At 43.7% G+C, this 23,236-nt stretch overlaps 1 protein-coding gene across 3 annotated transcripts in view; it reads right to left on the bottom strand.

Annotated features, from left to right (window-relative positions):
• Positions 1 to 23,236, bottom strand: part of FRMD4A (FERM domain containing 4A) — a 751,487-nt gene that overhangs the window by 647,198 nt on the left and 81,053 nt on the right. The window contains exon 3 of one of the 3 annotated variants that reach the window (XM_035713659.2): positions 12,001 to 12,162. The exons of the other annotated variants lie outside the window; for them this stretch is intronic. Coding sequence (XP_035569552.1) covers positions 12,001 to 12,044 — 44 coding nt within the window. The 5' untranslated portion in view covers positions 12,045 to 12,162. The remainder of the gene's footprint in view (positions 1 to 12,000; positions 12,163 to 23,236) is intronic. 3 annotated transcript variants of the gene reach the window in all.

Below are 23,236 nucleotides of genomic sequence, written 5' to 3'. Positions count from 1 at the left end.
TCTAAAATCTTGCTGTAGTGATGGATATGTAGTTTGGTGGTTGCTGACTTAACCAAAAAACATTTCAACTTCCATAATGTAACCCACATCAGTCCTTTCTTCCTTTGGAAGGGAGGACTGCAGCTCACTCCAAAACCTTACCATAGTAATGGCTATGTAGTTGGGTGGATGCTGAGTGAACTGAAAAACATTTCAACTTTCACTCAGTAGAATGTGTCTTGTGTCTCAACTTATCCTTTTGCTGCCTTTGAAGCAACTCAGACCTTCAAAAGCCCCTATGGTATGCCAGAACTCTACACTGATAACTAAAAATACAATACTGACAGAATATAAAGAAAAATTGAATGAATCAAGGGGCTTGCTATGTTCATGAACTGTAGGACATGATATTATAAACATCAATTTTTTTCCCTAATGAATCTATAGATTTAATGGAATTCCAAACGAAATCCCAGAATTTTCCTTTTCTTTTTTTTTTTTTTCAGAAATAGACAAGTGGATCCTAAAACCATCATGTAAATACAAAAGGCCAGAAAGAATAAAAGCAATCTTGAAATAGGTGGAAAAAGCTGCACAACTTCCCCCCTTGGACATTAAAACCTATTACACACTACAGTAATTAACATAAGAATAAAGAGACACAAGAATAGAGAAACTAACCAATGGAACAGAAAGTCCAGATGGAGCCTTATATATACAGTCCCATGTAAACATTCTCAGGCAAAGATTTCTTAAATGAGACACAAAAGATACTGAACTTAAAAGGAAAATCAATAAATTGGACTGTATTAAAGTTAAGAAATTCTACTCATCAAGAGTCATCATTAAGAGAGTAAAAAGATAATTCACAGAGAAAAGTTATTTTCCATACATATATCTGTCAAATGATTCATATTCAGAATATATAAGGGATTTTTACTAATCAATAAGAAAAAGACAGATAACCTGATAGAAAAACTGGCAAAGACTGGATCCCAATGCTTCAAAGAAGAGAAAATCCAAATGGTTGGAAATGTACGCAAAGTGTTCACCTTCACTAGTCTTCAGGGAAATGTAAGTGAAAGCTGCATTGTGAGTCACTACATACCCACCAGAATGGCTAAAAAAGGACAGGCAATATCAAGTATTGACAAAATTTATGAGCAAGGGGAACCCTTACATACTGCTCAAGACGATGTAAATTCATACAATTAGTTTGGAAAACCATTTCAGTGTCTAGTAAAGTTGAACATCCATAAACACTTCTGGGAGTCCGGTAATACTCTGGACCTTAGTCTAGGTGTTGACTTCAGGGAAATTCATGAGCTGCATACTTTCCTATGTGTACTTTTCTTTACAAATATTCTCCCCAAAAAAGTTTTATTTTTTTCCTTCCATAGCTCTCTTGGACACTGTGAAGCAAAGGCCCATAAACTTGGAGGATGTACCTGAATGGTCATGAATGAGGACCTTGGAGCCTAGAGCAACTTCCTTAGGTGTCCCAATTTGGGTGTCCCAAGAGGCAGACCCTGAGTCAGGGATATCTAGGAAGTAGACCCACGAAACACTGATAAAGGAATAGAGAGGTGAGACAGAGGAGGGGAGGAAGCCAATAAAGGACCCATTATTAAAACAGTTGTAAAAGCAACCAGAGCTCAGTCCCAGAGAGTACTCTGGGAGACAGTGAACGGCAAGAGAGTCAGCGTTTTCTCACTAATTCCCCGTCTGTCATTGGTTCATAGATGTTCCCCAGCCCGTTAACTCTGCAGCATTTCTGGCTGCAGAAAGAAGCCAGAGTGTGTCTCCAGGACCAGGAAGAAGTGTTCAGGCAGATTCTGTAAGCAGCCTTTATTGTATAGAGAGGAATGCCAAGGGATATAGGTACTTCACAAGGAGTGTCTGCTTCAGTCTGGCATTTACATCACTCAGATCCACTCAAACCATGTGCTCAGTCTGCTGTATCGTTAAGATGGGGGCCACTCACAATTAAAAATAAGAAAGAGTTTCAGTGTGAATGTTAGTGAGACAAGATGCAACCTCATCGCAGTTGGTCTCAAAACTAATTGATTTTCATCTTCTCCCTGCTCCACCACCCGTTCTAGATTCCTCTCATCCTTGGGCAACATTTCTGCTGCCCAGTTTACTTGCAGGGGTTGGGTTTGGGGGCAACCCAGGCCTTCATCCCTAAAGGGATCTGAGCCCCTGGGCACCATGCCCTTGTCAGGCTATGGTTGTCACTATTGTCTATTTATAGTAATCACCAATCATGGAAGCACCAAGAAATGCCTGGTGAATTCCCTGGGTTCTAGACATATCTTTTCCTATCCCATTATGCAGGAGCAACCCTATCTCCTTGAGATAATCAGGGTCAATTAGCACTAGTACAGTAACTCCTTTGCCTGCTGGACTTCTGACAGGAGAAGCCCAGAATAACCAGGAGATGGCCATACCTTCAGATTTAGTAGTATCTTTTCCAGGCACACCCTAGAAGAAGAGGCCCTCACTCCCAAAAGAACCTGAAGTTGTGGGGATAGAAAGGGAATTCCCCAGTGGATCACTAAGATCGACAACAACAGAGGGGCTGATTCTACATCCACTCTTGATTCTATTTTTTGAAGTCAGAGCAACACATAACAGTCATTGATTCAAAGTACATATTGCATCTTGAAGGAGAGCACCTTCAACTCTCAGGGTGCCATCTCCAAGCTAGCACCTTAGCTGCCACTTGAAAGGGCCATACCAAAATGTGGGCTGGCAATCTCTGGCCAATTCAGTAGTATAGCAGGACCAGTGGATCCTGGGTCACTTCCTTTGCATTAAAATTGGCCCCTTGTTCTAAGGTTACTCAAGACCCCAGGACAGTACATCAGATACCAGGGAAGCCCTTTGAGAAATGCAATGTCTGAGGCACTACAGAGGCAAATGCAGACACATATCTAGAATATATGTCCACAGCAATCCGGAAGAATTGATGAGTGTATTTTGCAAAAATATTAATGTTATAAAGGACAAAACAGACTGTGGAAACATTCTAGGTAAAGAAAACTAAAGGGACATGACAATAAATGATACACTTGATCTTAGGATCCTATACCAGAGGGGGCATAAACTATAAAGGCCAATATTGGAATAATTAAGAAAACTGGAATACTAATGGTAGAGTAGATACAAGGACAGAATACGTGTCAAATCTACTGAGGTTAACCATACAGTTTTGAAGAGAAGATTTTTATTCTTAGCAAATAAATATTGAAGTATTTAAGGGTACATGGCAGTGATATAGGCAAACTACTCTCAGGTGATTCAGGCAAAAAATAACATTATGAATAGAGAGAAGAGGGTAGGGGCAGAAAGAGGCAGAGAGCAAATGATGAGGCAAATGCCAACAAACGAGGTGAATCTGAGTCCAGAATATACAGGTGCTCTCTGCACTTTTTCTTGCATCTATTCTGTAAGTTCAAAAATTATTTCCAAATGAGAGATAAATTAGATCCTACTTGAATTTAGCAAACAAATGCTCACAAAAAACTTAACTACACTCCAAGCCTGGGAGATACAAGTGTAACAGAGACCTAGCTACTGTCTTTCAGAAGCCTCTGTCTGGTGCAGAGGGAGCAACAGCCAGAGTTGGAAGAATTTGTCTCAATTAATCTTGCATTCATTAGGACCAAAATTCTGCCTTAATTCATAGCAATAGACATGATCCCTCTCCCATTTTATCAACCCATTCTCACTAGCTTAACCTCTTGAATTGTCCCTATAACACCTTATTACATGTGGTCAATAGCACCTCCCACATGCCAGAATCCTGTCTACCCCAAACAACTGGGCTCAGCACATAGGAGCCAAGCTTGTGGCCCGGACTTGAGAACCACAGTCCATTACAGCCTCTGCTGCCCACCTGACTTCCAGGCTAAGCAGAAACCAGAGAGCTGAAAGCAAGGGCAGGTGATTCATCTGGACATCTGAGGCCTCCAGAGGAGAAGCTGTCTGCAGGAAGACTGACCTCCCCCATTTGGATCTCTGGGCTGGCTCCTTACTGTGCTTCCCTAACTTCCCTGGGGCCCAGTTATAAGAAAAAGAAATGCTCAGATCTCCCACTCAATTCATTTGATTCTTAAAGGAAACCACCTTGCTTTAAATCCAGACTGTTGGATTTGTCTTTATTGTGGTCATTACCAAGAGGTTACTAGAAGCTGAATAAATCAACACAAGGTGCTATCTCCGCCTCTATCTTGGAGTGGTGTTTTACAAACCAACTCTAATTACATGCCCTGTCACGCCTTAAAGAATGAGGCCTTTTTCAGTCTCAGCAAGTGATGTGACTGGGTGTGAAACTTGAAATAGGCATTTGTCAAAAAGGATCATTTGCTTTAAAATAGGGTTTGCCACAATGATGCTGTAGGTACTTAAATCATAATTCACTTTGCAGACAGCATGTTTAGTCTAACATACTTTAGTCTTTCCTAAAGTAGAGGTAGGCCTCAGCACTGGTCCCCTCATCTGTAGGTTGGATTCAAAGCCATCTGGATCTTGAAGGTGCTCATCATGGCCAGTGGAGCCTGAACTCTGCAGATTTCACTATCACCTGGTACATTTTTCTGAAGAGGATAATATTCTGGACCATCCCATTTGGTATAACACATCACGATACTTCCCTACTGTCAAAATTTTAGAGCTCTGTTTCCCCACCTGCCACCCACATCTTCACTCTTTGACATCAAGGTACATCTGTTATTAAGGGAAATATAAGCATACTCATTGTGTGTACCATGAAAACATGTTCCTCCTTTTAATCCAAGACCTACTTAAACTTTGCCAAAATTCATAATTATCAGGGGTTATAATTTCTCTTTGTCATTCTTCTGCTCCCACTACCCCAAATCACAAGTGAAGATAAGGACCTGATGTGATGGTTAATTTTACATGTCAATTTGGCTAGGCTGAAGGCTACCTAGATAATTGGCAGAATATTATTTCTGGTTGTGCCTACGAAGGTTGTTTCCAGAAGAGATTAACATTTGGATTGGTAGGCCAAGTAAAGATAACTCCTCCCAATGCAAGTGGGCATCATTCAATCCATTGAGGGTTTGAATGGAACAAACAGGCAGAGGAAGGACAAAATTCTTGAGCTGGGATGTTCATCTTCTGCCCTTGGACACTGGAGCTCCTGGTTCTCGGCCTTGGGACTCTGGGACTTACACCAGTGCCCCCACCCCCACCCCCACTTCTTGTTCTCAAGCCTTGGGCCTTGAACAGGGAATTATACCATTGGCTCCCCTGGTTCTCCAGCTTACAGATGCAGATTGTGGGACTGTTCAGCCTCTGCGATTATGAGAGCCAATTCCCATAATAAATCTCTCTATAAAGAAATCTCTATATATTCTCTTGGTTCTGTTTCTCTGGAGAACCCTAATATACCTAGGCAGCCCCAAGTATTGTATGTTGAATGTTGTGCTTTCAGCGACGGCTGGTTCTTGCTGCTCTTCAGTCAAGTTCCACTCAGGCTGTGACAGGACACAAGCGTGGCTGCAGAACAGCAATCCCCACCACAGTGACTGTCACAGAGCTGCTGCTTTTGGTTCCACCACGACTTTGGCTGGAGAGCTGCCATATCCCAGATGATGTCAGAGCACGTTCTTAAACACATCCTTTTATACTCCATGCTAGGGGCACCTGGGTGGCTCCTGTCATGATCTCAGGGTCCTGGGATATTGAGCCCCAATTAGGACTCCCTGCTCAGCTGGGAGCCTGCTTCTCTCTCTGCCCTTCTTCCCTACTCATGCCCTGTGTTCTCTCTCTCAAATAACAAATAAAAACTTTAAAACATATAAAAATAAACTATGGTATCAACCCACATTCCTTTTTTTAATATGTATATTTTTTTATTGGAGATCGATTTGCCAACATATAACACCCAGTGCTCATCCCGTCAAGTGCCCTCCTCAGTGCCCATCACTCAGTCACCCCATCACCCTGTCCACCTCCCCTTCCACTACCCCTTGTTCATTTCCCAGAGTTAGGAGTCTTTCATGTTTTGTCACCCTCTCTAATTTTTCCCACTCATTTTCTCTCCTTTCCCCTATAATCCCTTTCACTATTTTTTATATTCCCCGTATGAAGCCATATAATGATTGTCCTTCTCTGACTGACTTACTTCACTCAGCACAATACCCTCCAGTTCCATTCACGTTGAAGCCAATGGTGGGTATTTTTCGTTCCTAATGGCTGAGTAATTTCCATTGTATACATAGACCACATCTTCTTTTTTTTTTTTTAATTTTATTTATTTATGATAGTCACACAGAGAGAGAGAGAGGCAGAGACATAGGCAGAGGGAGAAGCAGGCTCCATGCACCGAGAGCCCGACGTGGGATTCGATTCCGGGTCTCCAGGATCACGCCCTGGGCCAAAGGCAGGCGCCAAACCGCTGCGCCACCCAGGGATCCCCACATCTTCTTTATCCATTCATCTTTCGATGGACACCGAGGCTCCTTCCACAGTTTGGCTATTGCGGACATTGCTGCTATAAACATTGTCAACCCACACTCCTAAACATTTCATTTCATTGCAGGACCCATCTGCACACCTTAAAAATAACTAAAGGACCCTGAGAACTTTTGTTTATATGTATCATACCTATCAATATTTTCTATAATAGAACTTAAAACTGAGAAATATTTTAAAATAGCTACTTGTTAATTTAAAATATTAATGAAAATTTTCTATTATCCAAATGACTATATTTTTCAATCCAAAAATATGTTTTATTTAATATTTATTTAATATTTTAGTTTTATTTATTATTCAGTTTTATTATAGTTTCACATTTTTTGCAAAAACTATTAAATGTCTGGATTAAAAGAAAACAGCTAAATTCTGTTTGCTTCTGCATTCTATCAGTTGCCATACCACCCATTACATATCTTCTAGAAAACCCACCATACACTCATGGCAGAATGATAGAAAAAAAGGCAAATATGTCCTAGTATCATTGTAAAGAATAATTTTGTCTAGAGAACAGGTACTAAAGGTTCCTGGATTGGTGCAAGGACTCATCAGCTAACTGGGGTTACGTGCCTTCTACATAGTAATGTAATACTAGTTATTATCATTATACCTGTTTTATAGATGAAAAAACTAAGAAAGGTTGAACAATTTGCTGAGAGTCACAATGATAGAAAGTAAGTCATATAATAGAAAATGGGTCATAATAAAAATACCAAAGTAATTTCATCAGAATTTGAATCCAAGTCTTAACCATATGGGATACTAGATATTTTCCATCCCTGCTCTTTTTCTCCATCATCAGGTACTAACATGAAGTCAAGAAAAGGGAGCTAAGGTTGAATGTTCTTTAAAAGAACATCCCTTAGAAAGAAGGGTGAGGGGATCCCTGGGTGGCTCAGCGGTTAAGTGCCCGCCTTCAGCCCAGGACGTGATTCTGGAGACCCAGGATTGAGTCCCGCGTCGGGCTCACAGTGTGGAACCTACTTCTCCCTCTGCCTGTGTCTCTGCCTCTCTCTCTCTCTCTCTCTCTGGCTCTCATGAATAAATAAATAAAAACTTAAAAAAAAAGTTCTTAAAAAAAAAAGGAAGGGTGAATTGCTAGTACATCATCTAATGTAACTAAGAGACCATGACCAACATGACCAATGTATTAATGTGTCATCTGAAGATCCACTTCCCCACCAAGGCTGGTACTGCACATCAGCCTTAGGATGCTCCAACTGTAAAAGATCTTCTATGTGCTAACACTACACCCAGATGTAACAGATGAGTCAGCAGAAACCCGTGGATACTACTGGAACATCAGATTTCCCCTCGCGTGGCTTCCAAATGAGACACTTTGAAAAATTAGTTGCGCAAACTTTCTACTTATTTGCTCCTCCTTCAACACCCAGTAGCTTCCCAAGGGGCGACCAAGAGCCCTGAAGCGACCAGAAGCTGCAGCAGGGCTGGTGTGGCTCTTGGCATGCTGAGAGCATAACACAAGGGAATCCTCCTTCCCTTAGGCAGCCATAGATGACTTCTGATGCCCTCTGGATATGTTCTTCCCCTCAGGTTCCATCACTCTCCTGGGTCCTCTCTCGCTCTCCTGGCTTTTCTTTCTAGTCCTCTTCATGGAAATTCACAGAATTTTAACCTTAGATCTGATGATCCCAAGTTGCCACCTGTGGCCTCAACCACCCTGTGAGCTTCAGATATGTGTCCCCAGGGGAGCACTGAACATTTTTCTTCATCTCTTCCACATGTACCCTAGTTGTGACCAAAATAGTTCTCTCATTAACTAGGCAGTTATCAAGGTATGAGGGATTTTAATCTTCCCATTCTGTCCAAATGCCTGTGACGATCTTCTAATTGAAGACTTTCTCACTCGCGTGAACTGTCACAGTAGCCTTCTAACTGGCCCCCTGCCTCTGATCACTTCCTTACTTAATGAATTCCTCATGAGTTCCTACTAATGGCCAGGCACAGCCCCAGTGGACAAAAGCTTATACTCTTGCCCTCTTTCAGTTCACCATCTACACTGCAAGTGGAGTGGGCTAGTCTAAGGCCTTTTCTGCCTGAGGTAGTGTAGGAAACTAGTCACGTGTATGGGTTTTGGAGACAAATCCCTGCTGTTCTGATCACTGACTGCATAAACCATAGCAGGTGGACGTATTAGTACTTTGGTTTCCTCCTTTGTAAAATAAGAGGATAGTAATTCCTAACTCATGAAGTTACTTCCAGAATTAAATCTGGAAGCAGTACATTATAGAACACATAGTGAGTACTCACTAAATGGCCATTATTATTATTACTGGCTACTTAAAACCCTTAAAGAGCATACCATCACCAACAAAGTATTCTGAACTCCCTAGAATGGCATTCCAGGCTTGCCCTCCCCCCTCCATGCCCTCAGCCTCGTCACATCTCTATGCCACAATCACAGTGCCCACCCAACCCTGTTGCTCTCGTAAACCAATCTCTCTTCTTAGAATGCTTATCTCACCTTTGTCTTGTATGTCCTCTCTTCCCTCAGTGCTCTTCCTATGTGGCACTGAGCCTGAATGCACAGGTACTGCTGCAATGTGGTGAAAAAGACGACATGTGTCTAAATTGTCTTGTTGGTAAAGAGATGCTGCCCCAGGACCACCAAGTGCCCCCACCTCAACCACCCTAAGTTCCCTCACCCCACGCGGCTCCTTAGCCAGAGTGGGGTTGGACAGTGGTGAGGGAAGTGACTGCCCTGATGACAGTTCTGGCACTCAGGGGAGCAAATGTCCTCAAACTTCTAGGCAGGAACCCCTAGGGCCCCCAAGGACACAACTACCAACTTCTAGCCACTGCGTCCACTTCACCTGTCCAATGAGGGAACTGTGGCCTCCATGGGACACCCTATAGGTTGATGCATGCTTGGACCAGCATCCCCATCCCCAAATCCCCAGGATTGGTGCTATCCAATCACTTAGCAGGTCACACTAAAGTTGCCTGTTTGCCTTCTTCCTGTAACCAAACTGGAGACAGGGTCAAGATAAGGAAGTAGTTTAATCCACCTGCATACCCCAGCACCAAGCTTATACTGGCACATCAGCAGCACTGGTCAAAATAATGAATTCCCTGTGAGCTGGCCAAGCTCTCTTCCTCCATTTAGGTAACTGAGAGTCAGCTGCATAGACTCCAGAGGCAGATCAGAAAAGGGAGCGTGCAGATATAAGGTCACATGGTGCTGCTCATGGCTCCAGCTCCTGCCCTCCCTTTCTGAGGATAGAACACCCTTCCCGACAGCTGCTTCCTGTCAACTGAGCCCTCAACATGCCACCCACACAGCCAGGCCACCAAACGGAACAGGCCCAGCACCACATCATTAATCCTAAAAAGAAATAAAAGCCATCCTCTGGTGCTGAGCTTTCTCCTTCCCATCCAATTTAAATAATACTGTCTCCAGGCTTGTTGGCATATTCCATTTTAATGGAGCCCAGTCCCCTATTTTAGGGATAGATAGAGGTATCTGCTGTTTTCAAATTAGCCTCCAGTGCTTGTCATTAAGTCATCGAATCTTTCCCTGCCAAAACTCAGATACCTTTAATGTTGAAATATTTCCTGTTTTATTATCTCCAGTAAACAGCCAATTTCCCCTCAACAGAATTAGTGTCCAGTCGGGGATCTGCCCTCCAGCCGAGCTAGCCAGCTGTGCTCCTTCCTCCTTCACGACGCTCTGCCCGAGTGCCTTACCAATAGTGGAGGCCCCCCATTCCTGACCAGCTTTGATGTTCACAACTGCGGCTCCCTGTGAGCAACCTGCAACTGCCCATGGGATATTTAGGGAGACTATCATAGACAAGCTGACTGCTATTCATCAGGCTTCTGTTATTCGCAGGGGAGGGAAAAGTGCTTTGGTGCCAGACAGAACAGAGTTCAAATCCTATCCCTGTTGTTTACTGCCTCTGTGACCTCAGGCAAGTTGCTTATCCTCTCTGAATTCCAGTCTCTACTTCTGCAAAAATTGAGTTAATTGTACCCACCTCACGGACTTTTTGGTGTAAAGATTAGACAAGATAACCTACATATAAAGTGTCTGGTACATAATAGGCCTGAGTTAAATACTAGTTCCCCTTCCATTGCTTCTCAACTAGAGAGGCATTAACTGGTATAACCAACATACTACTGAGAAGGTTAGACTCTTACTCAAATTGAGAGTCTCTGGTACATGCTGCTTAGTTAACAGGTGACACAGATGAGGCCTAGACACCAACCCCCTCCTAAAACACAAGAATTTGTGGCCATGCAAACTCTCCTCCTCCTTCTTGACTATACAGTGACCTAGTTCCTCCGTTAGAGTTGAAAACCTTCACATCCACCAGAGAGATTCTGCTTGAGGCCTACCACATATGGTTGCACAGGCTATGCACTGCACAATTAAGGAAGTGCATTCATACAAAAACTAAGTAAATAGCACCTCTGGAATCTTGATACATGGATTCCCTGGGCTTTTCTAAGAGGAGAGGGATACACCTTCTTTTCTTAGATAGAGCTAAAAAGAGGGACAGATAGTTCACACTGGCAGCCAGGTGTGATGCTGCAGAGCTGACTAGAATGCTGGCCTCAGAAAACAAAGTGGAAAGTGCGTGGCTTCTGATAGCTACTCAGCCAGGAAAGGGCCAGATTGTAATCACCCAATTAGTAAGCAGTTATGAAAATTCTACTCTGAAACACCATGATAGACCGTTGTAGTAATGGATCCTAATTTTTTCACACCTCCCTGTCTCCATGCCTTCAGGCATCTCCTCTCACATTCGCTCTGGGGTTGGCCCTGGGACTTGCTTTGGATAACAGGACAGTAGAAAACAGTGACAGGAGCAAAGACTAGAGAATGCTAATGCCTCTCTGTAATTCTCAGGCCCTTGCAACCAGTGTGTTAGCAAGCCCAGGCCAGCCTGCTGAGGATTAGACACCAATGGAAAGGGACTCCAGTCAGCCAGGGATCCAAGGTAGGGTTGTGACAAACCAGCCCTCCCCAGCTGGCCCTCTGACTGACCACAAAAACGTGCATGAGCCCAGGTGAGATTGGCAGAGCCCAGGCTAGACCAGAATTGCCCAACTAAGCTGAGTACAAGATGCCAACTTGCAAAATGATGAATTCTATATATAGTTATTACTTTAAGTCAATATGCTTTAAGGAAGTTTGTTATGCAACAAAAGCTAACTGATGCAGGTACATGGTAGGCTTTGCAGAGGAGTCCTGGGACTGATAAGAAAGAAATTACAGAGCCCATAATCCAGGTGAGGAAAAAGAGTTGTGCATACAAAGAAGCACATTGGATTATAGTTAATAGTCAAATGAGGTTAAGCACTCGGTGAGGGAAAACTTAAATTGTCCCTGAGAGATATCACTTACTCAACCCAGCACTCACCATGTGTCTTACAGGGCCAGACACTACACTGAGGGCAAACTTTGTGTACAGCACTGTCCCATCACCACATCTTCTACTGTAACCCCCATTTGCAGATGAGGTTAAGTAACTTGCCCAAACTCACAGGAACAAAGTGCAGAGCCAGAATTTGAATCCAGGCAGTCTCATTCCAGAATCCCAGTCTTCACCAATAGTTGTCCTAACTTCAGGGGCAGCACATGCAAAAACCCTCTAGGGCCATTCTTGTACTCTGTCAGCTTCCAGACACGTCCATATAGGAGCAGCTCTGTAATTACATCACGAATACTTTATACTCATCTCATTCTTCCTGCCAATGAGAACAAATGCTGAAGGGATCATTTTTCCTATTTCCTGCACCAATTCTGGGGATGGCAGGTAAGGAGTGGCACAGAATGGGAGCCCAGTGCCTAATGGCGATAGAGGGAGAAGGGCAGGGGCTGGTGGAGGGCGGGGGGTAGAGGGGAGAGAGGGCCTCCTATCTCCTCCTGCAGTGCTTCTGTCATCCAGGAAGCCAAACAGGAAAGAGGTAGTAGTAGCATAGATATAAGAGGTAAGGGGCAAGTGCTGTGAGGCAGAAAACAAGGAAAATGAAATAATACTAAAATATCTCCTTTATAAATTTCTGAACAACTAGCAAAATTGTTTCACATGTATTGTCTTTAATCTGAGAACATAACTAGATCTGATTTCTACTTCTGTCTGTGCTCTGTGAAAAATACAATTTTACATCTCTATACCTATAAATAGAGAGGATAAACATATTTTACTCACATGACTTTGGGATGAGAGCTTTGTGCATATTGATGAGCCTATGCTTGAAATATGCTTAGAGATTCTCAAAAAATGCAAGAGCACTTAAAATGTACTGGGCAGTTACCAAGCACCAGGAATTGTGCTAATTGCTCTTCCTACATTTTGTCAGTTGATTCTTTTAACAAGGCTATAAAGAACAGACTACCAGTTTCCTCATTTTAACGATAGGAAATTGGGACTTACTAAGAACAAGTAACTTATCTGACCTCACACAGCTGGTTACTTTCAGCCACTCTGTAATACTGACTTGATTTAAACACATAATATCAAGCTTGAAGGAGAAGGTTTTCAATGATTCCAAAAACATGTACCAAACAGGAAGGATAAGGAGATGTTCATTCAAACACATTGTGTAGACTAGAAATAGTCAAAGGCTAGAGTCGAGATTCCTAGCTTCAGACAGAGCTAGTCAAAGGAAGTTAGATATTGGGAAACACAGTCCCAAACCACCAAGGATAATACATAGTGAAGTTTTAAAATCCAGATTAGGGGTGCCTGGGTGGCTCAGTCAGTTAAGCATCTGCCTTTGGCTCAGGTCACGATCCCAGGGTCCTGGGATTGAGCCCCACATCGGGCTCCCTGCTCAGTGAAGAGTCTGCTTCTCCCTCTCCCTCTACCCGTACCCCTGTCCATACTCACCCTCTCTGTCTCAAATAAATAAAACCTTAAAAAAAATCCACATTAACTGGTATTGGATTTAGCATCATGAAACAGAAAACCCTTGTAGTGACTTAAACTAGGTCATAAATGTACTTCTTTCTTACATAAACATAGACTCTTAAGTCTCTTTGCTCTACTCATTTCTACATGTGTTTTCCGTCAGGTCTAACTTGGATGCTGTAGCTCTAGCTGTTGTATTTGCATTCCAGCCATCAGGAAGAAGGAAAGGTCAAGTAAAAGGCACACCCCTTCCCTTATAATAGAGTACTTCCTGGAAGTTCCACACATCACTTCCACTTACATCCCTTTATCCAGGACTTAGTCACGTGGCTACACCCATGCACAAAAGTAGCTAGGTAATATCGTCTGTTCCAAGAGACCATATGCTAAGCAAAAATGGAAGTGAATAAAGGGAGAAAGGATATTCATAGCACAAGAAGCACCATTCGTCACAGAAAGACATATGAGGACATTTACGATTGGGCCACTTCTCCCCTGTCTTTGAGATCGCACCAACCCCACACCAACAGCTAGCTCAGCTAGCTACTGCATCTCTGAGCATCAGAGCATCCAGTACTTTCCTCTCCTATGGGCTCCAAGTACAAAGGGTTGTCACCAGATATTTACTCACCTGCCTCTCAGCACATATACCTCCAGGGTAGCTCCTAGGTCTTCACCTCTCCCTCTGGAGCCCCCTGACCCAGCCCCTGCCAGACATGCTGGTGTCCAAAATTTATATGACTTTCAGAACTCTTTGCACCTCGGTATGCCATTGTCAAAAGTCAAGCTATTAGCCACTAGGGCCTAAATATAGTTGGATGTATCTTCTTTAGTTCAAAAAAACATTTGTGTGTGGGTGGGGGGAGAATACATTTGCATGACTCTAATATCAAAACTCTAATAAAGAAATACACTGAGTGTCTTGCACTATGTCTTCTATCTACTCCATTCATTTCCTCCCCCAAAGGAACCACTTTTATTAATTTCCTTTCTACCTCCCAGTGTTTCTTTATGCATATGCAAGCAAATATGAATACTTGCTTATTTTTCCTCCATTTCTCACACAAGTATAGCACTGTTCCACTTCTTTCTCTCTTCCACTGAATAACATAAGCTAGCCATCATACTGTGTCAGTAAAAAGAGCACATCCTGGCTCCTTTTTTTTCTTTTCTTTCCCCTGGCTCTTGTTTAAGTGGCATAGGCTCCCACTGTGTGGGTGTGGCGCTGAAGATGTTATTTCATATACAGCGAAGTAAACCTATAAAATAATTTCCAAACGTGGAAATTCTGCATGAAAGGGCAAATGAATTTGCCATTTGTGTAGCTAATGTGGTATAGCATTCCTAAATTAAAAAAAAAAAATAAAGGAAAACAGCTAAACCTGAAGTAAGTCATCTTTTATGCATTTAAAAAAATATATTTTCTAAGTAAATAGACCATAAAGATAGCTGGGCAAATTATGTCATTGTCAGTGGACTGTTATGTCACATTCACAGTGGACCACAGGAAGCACCAGTTGTGAAAAATCACTCTGGCTTTGCTCTTTTTTACAAATACTGTGCATCTGAACCCAGTGATTTTCTTGGCATTTACAAAAAGGCCATTTCTGCCTGGGGTTTGTACCACTACAAAGCTTATAATGGAGCTATAGACAAAATGACAAATTCCCCACATTGGAGGCACTTTCTTGGAAGCAAGCAACGCAGACACACATGCCACTCTGGGACTCTGAAAACATCACAGCATATCAAATTGCTGGACGTCTGTGGTTTCCTGTCCATGGGTGGGAAAGGACAGGAGCTATCTCTCTGGACCTCAGCAAATGGGCTGCAGCTAGGTTGTAGCCCATATCCATCTGCATCCACCCAAGAGATACTCTTTTGTGAGTTTCTTCTGTGAGTTCAGAGTTTCTGCCCCCTGTCAATACAAGCACAGAGACTACCAGCTCAAATACCCTCTTGACAAAACTGGTCTTTAGGGAGTGTGTACATTTAGGAGCATGTCCAAGTTCACAAAAAGACCAGAGCTGATCATGTGCCGAGATCCAGAAAGATGAAAGGAGAGTCAGGGCCTCCAACCCTGCCACCAACAAGCCTTAAACCCATAAGCTTGAGGGCCATGGCCTTCATGAGCAAAAACAAGCAATGCTGTCCTCTCCCACTTCTTCCACCATCCTGTTCTAGTTGGTTTGTATTCGACATCAAGGCCAGATGACAGTCACTTTCAAAATATTTCATTTCCATAGTGACCTAATGGTTGGTATTTTATCACATAATAATGTAGATTATATCATAAAATATATTTAGAAATAAAAATGTTTATATTTATATATATACATATGTAAGTATACCTATATATGGTCTATACACTCATATATATGTGTGTGTGTGTATACGTGTATATATATGTGTGTGTGTATATATACTGTATGTGTGTGCACATGTGCCTTTGATGCTAATCACTGCATGATCTTTCTAGAAAGTGCAAGACTATAACATAAACTCTCTCTCTAGTCCTAGGTACATTTTCCCTTCAGAGCACAGTGTTGTAGTAAAGAGGAGGAAGAGGAGGTGAGCAGCAAAATGATAACAGCTATTAACATGACCATGAAGCCCAAGACGATATTGGTAAAGAAAGTACCAATAAGTAGTTCAAGGTCTTCAGCTGGACTAGAAGAACCCAGGACTTTGGAGATCCAAAGTTCTCAGTTCCAGTTCTTTCTTCCTGTCTTGGCAGCCCTGAGATCTGTGGAGGAGTATCTCTGTGACACAGCCTGTTTCCTGGGCTGATAATGAGAGGGTTATGCTAGATGCAATCTGGCATCATAGTGTCCATATCTCATCAAAGCTGGAGCGGCCTGCCCTCCTAGGCAGTGTAGGAACATGGAAGGGGCAAACACAAGAAGATGATTCTATGTGCTCTGATGGTATTCCAAATGAAAGTTGCCTGAAGCCGAGAACACCAAAGCGTCCAACTTGCCTTCCTTGGAGACTTCCATGATTTGAGCCAAATTAACAGTCAAATCTGAACTGTTGTTTAAATGAACACGGGGCAGTGGTTCTCTGGAGCTCACTCTAAGTCAGAATTTGCTGTCTACTCTGATGCTTGTTTGTTTTGTTTTGTTTTGTTTTATGATAGTCACACAGAGAGAGAGAGAGAGGCAGAGACACAGGCAGAGGGAGAAGCAGGCTCCATGTACCGGGAGCCCGACGTGGGACTAGATCCCGGGTCTCCAGGATCGCGCCCTGGGCCAAAGGCAGGCGCTAAACCGCTGCGCCACCCAGGGATCCCTCTGATGCTTGTTTAAAGAAAGGATGGCATTGGTGGTAAAACCCTGTATCTGTTTCACAATACAGATAAGCAGCCATAGTTCCTACCCCAATCATTGTTGCTGAACTATCTACATTCATCTAACCTGTGGCCCAGGGAGACTATTTGAAATATAACAAAATATGTAAGTGGAGGCATTCTTCAGGCAAGGGGTGCCAGAGCTATATTTTGGCACATTTTAGTCCGGGTCACCAACTGTCCCTGGTTGCTAACCCACTGCTCTGTCTCAGCACCCCCTGTGACTTGCTGTGTAGCAGCATATGATCTACTCCTTCCAGAAGTTCTCTCCTGTCCGGCCTTTCATGTGCTGTATTCCCTAGACTCCCCTTCTAGCTGAATGGCCCGCTCCTCCATCTCTTTGGTGGGATCTTCCTCTCTCGAAGCCTCTCCGTGTGAGCTATTATTTCCCAATCCTATAGTCTGAATGAAGCCATCTACATATGGAGGCCCTCAAATTCCTATCCCACACCTGGCTTCTGGGCAATAGGCTCACAGCCCAACTTTGTCTCTTGAATGTCTCTGCCTGGAGAGCCAAGGGGCCTCTCAGACTCCAGATATTCTACATGTGTATCGTTATTCACACTTTACCCAGATGTTCCATTGTAGTCGATGATGCCACCCTCCACCCGTTAAACTTCAGGGGTATTCCTGGATACCTCTTTACCCCAAACTGCACACTGAATTGAGCAACAAGCCCTGTCCGCTCTGCCTCAACCTCATGCATCCTTCCCTGTGCTTGTGGCTACCCCCCTAATGCAAGCCACCAATGTATCTGCTCTGAACAACTGCCTCTGCCTCCCAACTGAGCTCCCTGCTCAGACTCCTACCTTCCTTCAATTGATCCATCCCCTCAGCAGGACAGTGATGTTTTAACAGTGCAAACCAGGTCTCTCTTCTGTTGAACCCTTTCAGTGGCCCCTAACATTCACAAGCATGTTAGCGGCACTGCCATCTGGAGCCCACCTCTTCTGCTGCCCCTCGTATGTCCCTGTTTCTAGCCTTGCTCTAGCATAAAACCTCTCAGGCCCTCCAGTTTTCCAGTGTCCTCTGTTTGAGCATCTGTTCCACTGGGTCTTGACTAGCAGACCCCAGCTCATCCTTCCAGGCTCAGGATCACCTTATCAGACCGAAGGCCTGTTCTGGCCACCCCCACTGACACACTATATCATGTTGCCCTGTTAAATCACTCTCTTCACTGCACTTCACACCTGCAGGTTATCCTGCCTGTTTGTTATTTGTTGGTTGCCTGCCTCCTTCGCCAAGTGTCTACCCCATCAGGAGTTTTGTTTCCCGTGTTCACTGTTCTATCTCCAGAGCCTAGCACACTGCCTGCCACATGCTAGGTGCTCAATAAATATTTGTTGAGTGAATAAGTGATGTCAGGTACCTTAAAAAATAAAAAAAAAGCTGGGTCTTCCTTTGTTCTTCATCCTCACACTATATAGACGGCATTTCTCTCAGTAAATTTTCCTAGTATCTCATTAAATGGTGCTTCTTACTCATGTGGTGAAGATAAATGGACAGTTTACTCTTGAGTGTACATTATAATAGAGCCATTAGTGGTTATTAATCACATACCACTGAACCCCCTTTACAGCCCCAGGCAGCCTAATGGAGAGCATCCGTCACACCCCGAAGGGCATTCCCACTTCACGTCACAAAGTGGAAAATGTGAAATGAGTCTACCCAACAAGTCACATGTACAAGCCCCACAAAACAGAAAATAATCCTAACACGGTCTCCATTCTTGGAGCCTTGACCCAGGCAGCTATGGAGTGGCTCCTAGTGGCTCCGTGGGGACGTGGCATGTGCTCCCACCTTCAGTTTGGGACTCTTACTCCACTCCTTGCCTCCTGCCCTCTGAGAGGCCCTGGTTACCGCATAAGGTTCCCAGTAGCCACTCTCACCCACTCACGTGTGCTGTCTGGTATTTTCATTTCTCTCCAGTTTTCTCACTGCTGCTTCAGTGCAGGCTCTCCTGGGCCTTCACCCGGCTGTCCATATTGCCTCTGGTACTTCACCCACGTGCATCCAGAGGGACCCTCCCAAAGGACAAATGAGGCCTCTTCCCCCACCTCAGGTCAGTTTCATCTGCTTCACATGTGATACTTGAGGACAAGTCTATATTTCAATCACCATTCTACCCAAGAGTCTTGCCCAGGGCCTGGCAAGAAGTACACCTCAGTAAAAACTGTACTGAGTACATGGGCAGCAGCTCTGTGGAGTGCACCAGCACAAGTTTCCCTGCAACCCAGCTGGAGTCCTTCAGTTACGTAAAGCCTGTGCCCACGCATGAGAGATCCCTGCTCTATGCTCAGGTAGGAAACACCGTTGCTTGAACTTTGCAAATCATCACTCCTCGGTCTGCTCTCAGGATGAAAGACACCAGACCCATATCCTGGGCTCATCAACTCTATACCAGGTAAACCCTTTCAATATGCTGTTGTAACTCCAAGAAAAGTATTTGCATTTTCAATAAAAACCTGCTGCATCTGTGTGTGTATCTTGGGAGACTATCATCCTGGCATGACCGGCATCAGGAGAGGTAGACTCTCCTATGAGTGCACCACAGAGGGACCTGAGCTCCCCTCCCTTGCCTTCTTGAGCCCATGCAGCCAGATCCCTGCCCCAGCACTCCACCTGAGGAGTCATTGCCCATCAGGTCATTACTTAGAAGAAGGGAAAGAAAGCAGAAATGCTCTGCACAAGAAAGTGGGGTACATCTGAGAATGCTGCATTGAGCAGAACAGTAAGGAACCCCAAAACGAGAGAAAGGAAGGAGAGCTAGGAAAGGAAGAGCCTCAAGGAGTGAAGAGAATCCTGAGAAAACAGCAGGAAGCAAGACTTGGCCAATGGGCAATTTCCTTGAGGAGGAAATGATTTTTAAGCAGTCATGTTGACAGTGCAACCACGCCTTCTGCATTGTACTATAATCCCATGCTGTGATCCCAAATACAAAAGCAAGAATGGGCAGCCCAATGTTAGATGCACATGGGAACGCACAGGCCCAGGACCACAGCAAGGCAAGCTTGGTTAGCAAGCAAAACAGGAGCCACGGAAACAACAGCCAGGAAACACAGCTTTGTTCTGTGAACCTATGAAAAAATACTTTTACTAACAAGCAAAAAGACATTGCATTAAAAAAACTTATTTTCTGGGGCACCTGGGTGGCTCTGTTGGTTAAGCATCCGACTCTTGGCTTCAGCTCAGGTCATGGTCTCAGGGTCCTGAGATCAGGATCTGTGCTCAGTGCAGAATCCGTTTGAGATCCTCTTTCTCCCTCCCCTTTCTCTCTAAAATAAACTCTTTTTTAAAAAGAAATTTATTTTCTAAAATTAACTTCCAGAAACTTTTCTGTTGGAAATTATTTCAGGGGAATGAAGTATCCCACTGCTACCTGGAAGATCCCAGCCATCCTGGATGCAGGGAAGCAGCCTGGATTTCCAGCCCAGGTGCACAGGTGTCTATAAGGATTTCTGGACACCACATTCTGTCCCTCTCTTAACCCTGTAGTTTCCAAGGAAACAGGACTGAGTCTGTCTCCTCCTTAGCCCAGGCTGATGTTAATTTGTTTACACACAGCCCTGCGTTGCTTTGAGCCCATCAAAACCCTGGGTTATTTGAATTTTAGCTAAATCCTACCATTTCCCCAACTCCCGTTATAACCTCGCAGCTTCCTTTGTTTAATGAGATCCTCTGGGGTTCCCCTGGAAGACTCCCCTATGTTGTAACAAGTCAGCAAATCTCACTGATCTACACATTTATCCCTGGTGATCTTTGGCTTTATTATTTCTGACATTCCAGGGAAAGCAATCCCTAAATGTACACAGGAATATTGTGGAAGGTGAGGAATTCCCTCAGTACAACAGAAAGAAAAGTCTTATTATACGTGATAATAATACTGCATTACAATGTAACAGGAGGTTTTAGAGTCTGACAGTCCTAGCTGAGATTTCAGTTCCCCTGCTTACTAGCAGGACATTGCTCAATTTGTCTAATTTCTACTATCTTCATTCTGGGGTGTTTTGAGGATTTAATGAGATAATGCATGAGAAATGTTTATTACTGTCCCTGTCTTATATTAACTACTCGATAATGGTAACTATTGCTACCTGTAAACTAGGTACGGATATGAATATGAAATGGAAAAAAAAATCATGAAAAAAAATCAGAGGGATCCCTGGGTGGCGCAGCGGTTTGGCGCCTGCCTTTGGCCCAGGGCGCCATCCTGGAGACCTGGGATCGAGTCCTACGTCGGGCTCCCTGCATGGAGCCTGCTTCTCCCTCTGCCTGTGTCTCTGCCTCTCTCTCTCTCTCTCTCTCTCTCTCTCTCTGACTATCATAAATAAATAAAAATTTAAAAAAAAAGAAAAAGAAAAAAATCAGCTCTTTTGAAGTTGTAGGATTCAGGTGATTTTCTTTTATATTCTCTTTTGTTTTCCTTTTATTGTTACATTTCCAATCTCTCCCAGGCACACAGCTAAACAACAGGCCTGCTCCTTCAGCAGATTTCCCCATCTCAGTTAATGCAACTCTGTTGCTCCCACTGCTTGAGCCAAAACACCTGAAGTCATGTGCCATCCTCTCTCCTGCCTCACATCTAAATAAATAATCCTATTGGCTCTTCCTTCAAAATGCCACCACTCATCCCCACCTTGGCCTCCAACCTTCTGACCCAGTCGACCATCACCATTGCCTTAGTTGCTGAAACTGCATCCTCAGTGGTCTTCCTGCTTCCCCCATCACTCCCCTACTGAGCATGCTCCACTCAGCAACCAGGAAGAGCCTTTTAATATACAAATCCTACTGCTCCCCTCATCTGCTCAAACCCTCCAATGACATACACCTCACTACAATCTTTACAGTGGCTTACCCATTCCTACACAATCTGGTCCTGGTTACTTCTGTGAATTTTTCTCCACACCAGCCACAATAACTTCTTTGCTATTCCTTGAAATGTTAAGGGTGCTCTACCTCAGAGCGTTTGCACTTACTGTTCCTTCTTACTCCAGATTTCCCTATGGCTCACTCCCTCACTTCCTTCAAATCTATGCCCAAATGCCACTTTCTCAGAGATGTCTCCCTGAACACTGTAAATACACACGCACGCATGCGCGCGCGCACAGCCACACACACACACAGAGCAAATTCCCCCCCTCCCACTGCACCCTACCTCCCATACTCTTTTTTCCCCTCATAGCATCTACTGCCATCAGACGTGCAACATATTTAAATTTCTCTTTATCTCTTCTCCCTACCATTAGAGAAAAAGTTTCCAAAAAAAAAAAAAAGTAAAAGAATAAAAGGTTCCACTTCATTAGGGGTTTTGTTTTGTTCACTACTGTGTCTCCAGCATATAAAGCAAAGTTAACATAAAATAGATGTTCAATTAATATTTTTAATGAGATGTATGCAGGAAATCAAGGTTTTAATGGGTGTTAATTAATTGCCATGCACTCCTGAGTAATAGAGATAATATTTTTCTTTTTGATCACACAAAACAATAGAAAGAATGATTTCCTCCCAGACATATCAGGGCTAGGGACTTTCCTACTGCTGCTTCTGAAGACTCCCCAGAGGTCATGGATTCACATGTCTGTGTTCACATGCACACACACTCTTGCATACTGTAGGCCAAAGACAAAAAGCTCACTAAAGAAGGTAGGCAGTCTATTGCCATGCCACACCAAACAGCAGTGGCAATTACTTCTATTTTAAGAGCTCTAAATCAGCTTGCTCAATGACCCCAAAGAGCTTTGCTTAGTGTCTTCGTGTGGTGACTCTCAAAAAGCAGGCCCAGATCAGCAGCAGCAGCAGCAGCATCTCCTGGGAACATGTTGGAAATGTGAGTTGAGCCCACTAAAACAGAAGTTTTGGGGGATCAGGCCCAGCACTCTGTAGTTTAACAGGTCCTCCAGGTGATTCCAATGCACTCAAGTTTGAGAACTGCTGCCTTAGTGGATAAACAGGAGCTTATGAGAAGAACAAAACATGCAAAAGACAGCTAAAATTGTCAAGTGCCATGTTAAGTCTAATATTGAGTCCTGACTTGAATGTATCAAGCTGTATAAAACTGCAGTAACATTGAGAGGTGAGGGGAACTGGCTCTCAGGAGAGCAGAAATCCTATTGCTTCTCCATCACTGATCTCTTACTCTGATCCAGCTGTTCCTGTCAGGATGGTGTGAAATGAATTCACAATGTCATCAGCTTCCCAAGGAACAGGTGTCTCTGCCATCTCACAGCAACCACTATCACTGCCTGCACTAATTGGGCTGCCCTTGTCAGGTCCTTTAAGAATCAAAGGGACTAAATGAGCCCTGGAAATTAAATCACTTTTCATAGGCTCAGAACTGTCTCAGCCCCACCCCCCACTCCAACCAATTTCAGTCTCAGTATATGGGAAATATGGGACACCATGGGAGCAGCATGAAAATATAGGCCATTGCTGAAGTTTGTGGGAGGAAAAACAGAACCCAGGCCTTCTGCCCTAGTTACACTACATTTTTAGCTCATAGTGAACAAGGACTCTTTTG

This window comes from Canis lupus, chromosome 2 (genome assembly GCF_003254725.2).
Source record: "Canis lupus dingo isolate Sandy chromosome 2, ASM325472v2, whole genome shotgun sequence".
In the NCBI taxonomy this organism is placed as follows: Eukaryota; Metazoa; Chordata; class Mammalia; order Carnivora; family Canidae; genus Canis; species Canis lupus.
The sequence above is the reverse complement of the archived record's forward strand: the minus strand, read 5'-3'. Positions and strand labels throughout refer to the sequence as shown.